The following is an 846-nucleotide window of genomic DNA, read 5'->3' on the forward strand; positions in this document are numbered from 1 at the left end:
ACGAATCCCTCACTTCATTTTCTTGGGTTGGATGCCCTCTGCAAGGATCTCGACGTCGCAGATGGTGAGCGCGCCCGGGCCAGTGCCCACACTCTGCAGCGAGAGGAACCGCCCGCTCATGGGCGTCGAGGGCGCGAAATCAACCTCGGCGCCCGCGTGAAGAGAGCCGGCGTTTTGACCGAACTGCGGGTTGCTGGCAGGCGTCGCCGAGTCCCCCAGACGAGCCTCGACGGACGCGAAGTCGCCGCTGACGCCGTCCTGGCGCGTGTGAACCCTGACCTGGGACACGCGCCTCGTCTCGCCCAGGTCAGCCAGCCACCAAGGACCCAACTCGACGGCGCTGGAGAAGCAGTGCGACATATCCGAGCTGAGGAAGCCATCGACGGCCTTCTGCGCCTCCGACCCCACCGTCTCGCTCGAGGCTGACATGCTGACGGGGTGGAGGCGGGCGGGGTTCGTGACCCAGGACGTGTGGCATGCGTCGAAGGTCACGGCAGCGGGGGCGACGCCAGCCCAGTGACGCGACACCTTGCTACTGAACAGCTGACACATGCCGCCTTCAGGGAGGTTTGTTTAAGGAACTGTTAGTAAACGGAACTTCGATGAGCAAGTTAAGCAGATATACATACTTGAAGTTCAGTGAGTGAATGGTAAATCAATGTTCAATTCGTTGTTGGTAGATTAACTTGAAGTTCAATGAGTAGATAGTAGATAAAATAGATACGTACTTAAATGACTTATGTAATATTATATAGCATACATTTCCACACCCACGAAATAAACCAAAAGTAAACAGAAAGCCGCTTTTTGACTAAGGTCACAAAAGTCTGTCACACCAAACCCAAA

At 55.6% G+C, this 846-nt stretch overlaps 1 protein-coding gene across 1 annotated transcript in view; it reads right to left on the minus strand.

The window, feature by feature from the left end:
• The window catches only part of LOC119581608 (microfibril-associated glycoprotein 4-like), a 5269-nt gene extending 4699 nt beyond the window's left edge, over window positions 1–570 (minus strand). The window contains exon 1 of the mRNA XM_037929724.1: window positions 14–570. Within this exon, the coding sequence (XP_037785652.1) occupies window positions 14–552 (539 nt within the window). The 5' untranslated portion in view covers window positions 553–570. The remainder of the gene's footprint in view (window positions 1–13) is intronic.
• Between the last annotated feature and the right edge of the window lie 276 nt (window positions 571–846).

The sequence above is a fragment of the Penaeus monodon genome, chromosome 15, assembly GCF_015228065.2.
Source record: "Penaeus monodon isolate SGIC_2016 chromosome 15, NSTDA_Pmon_1, whole genome shotgun sequence".
NCBI classification, from domain to species: Eukaryota; Metazoa; Arthropoda; class Malacostraca; order Decapoda; family Penaeidae; genus Penaeus; species Penaeus monodon.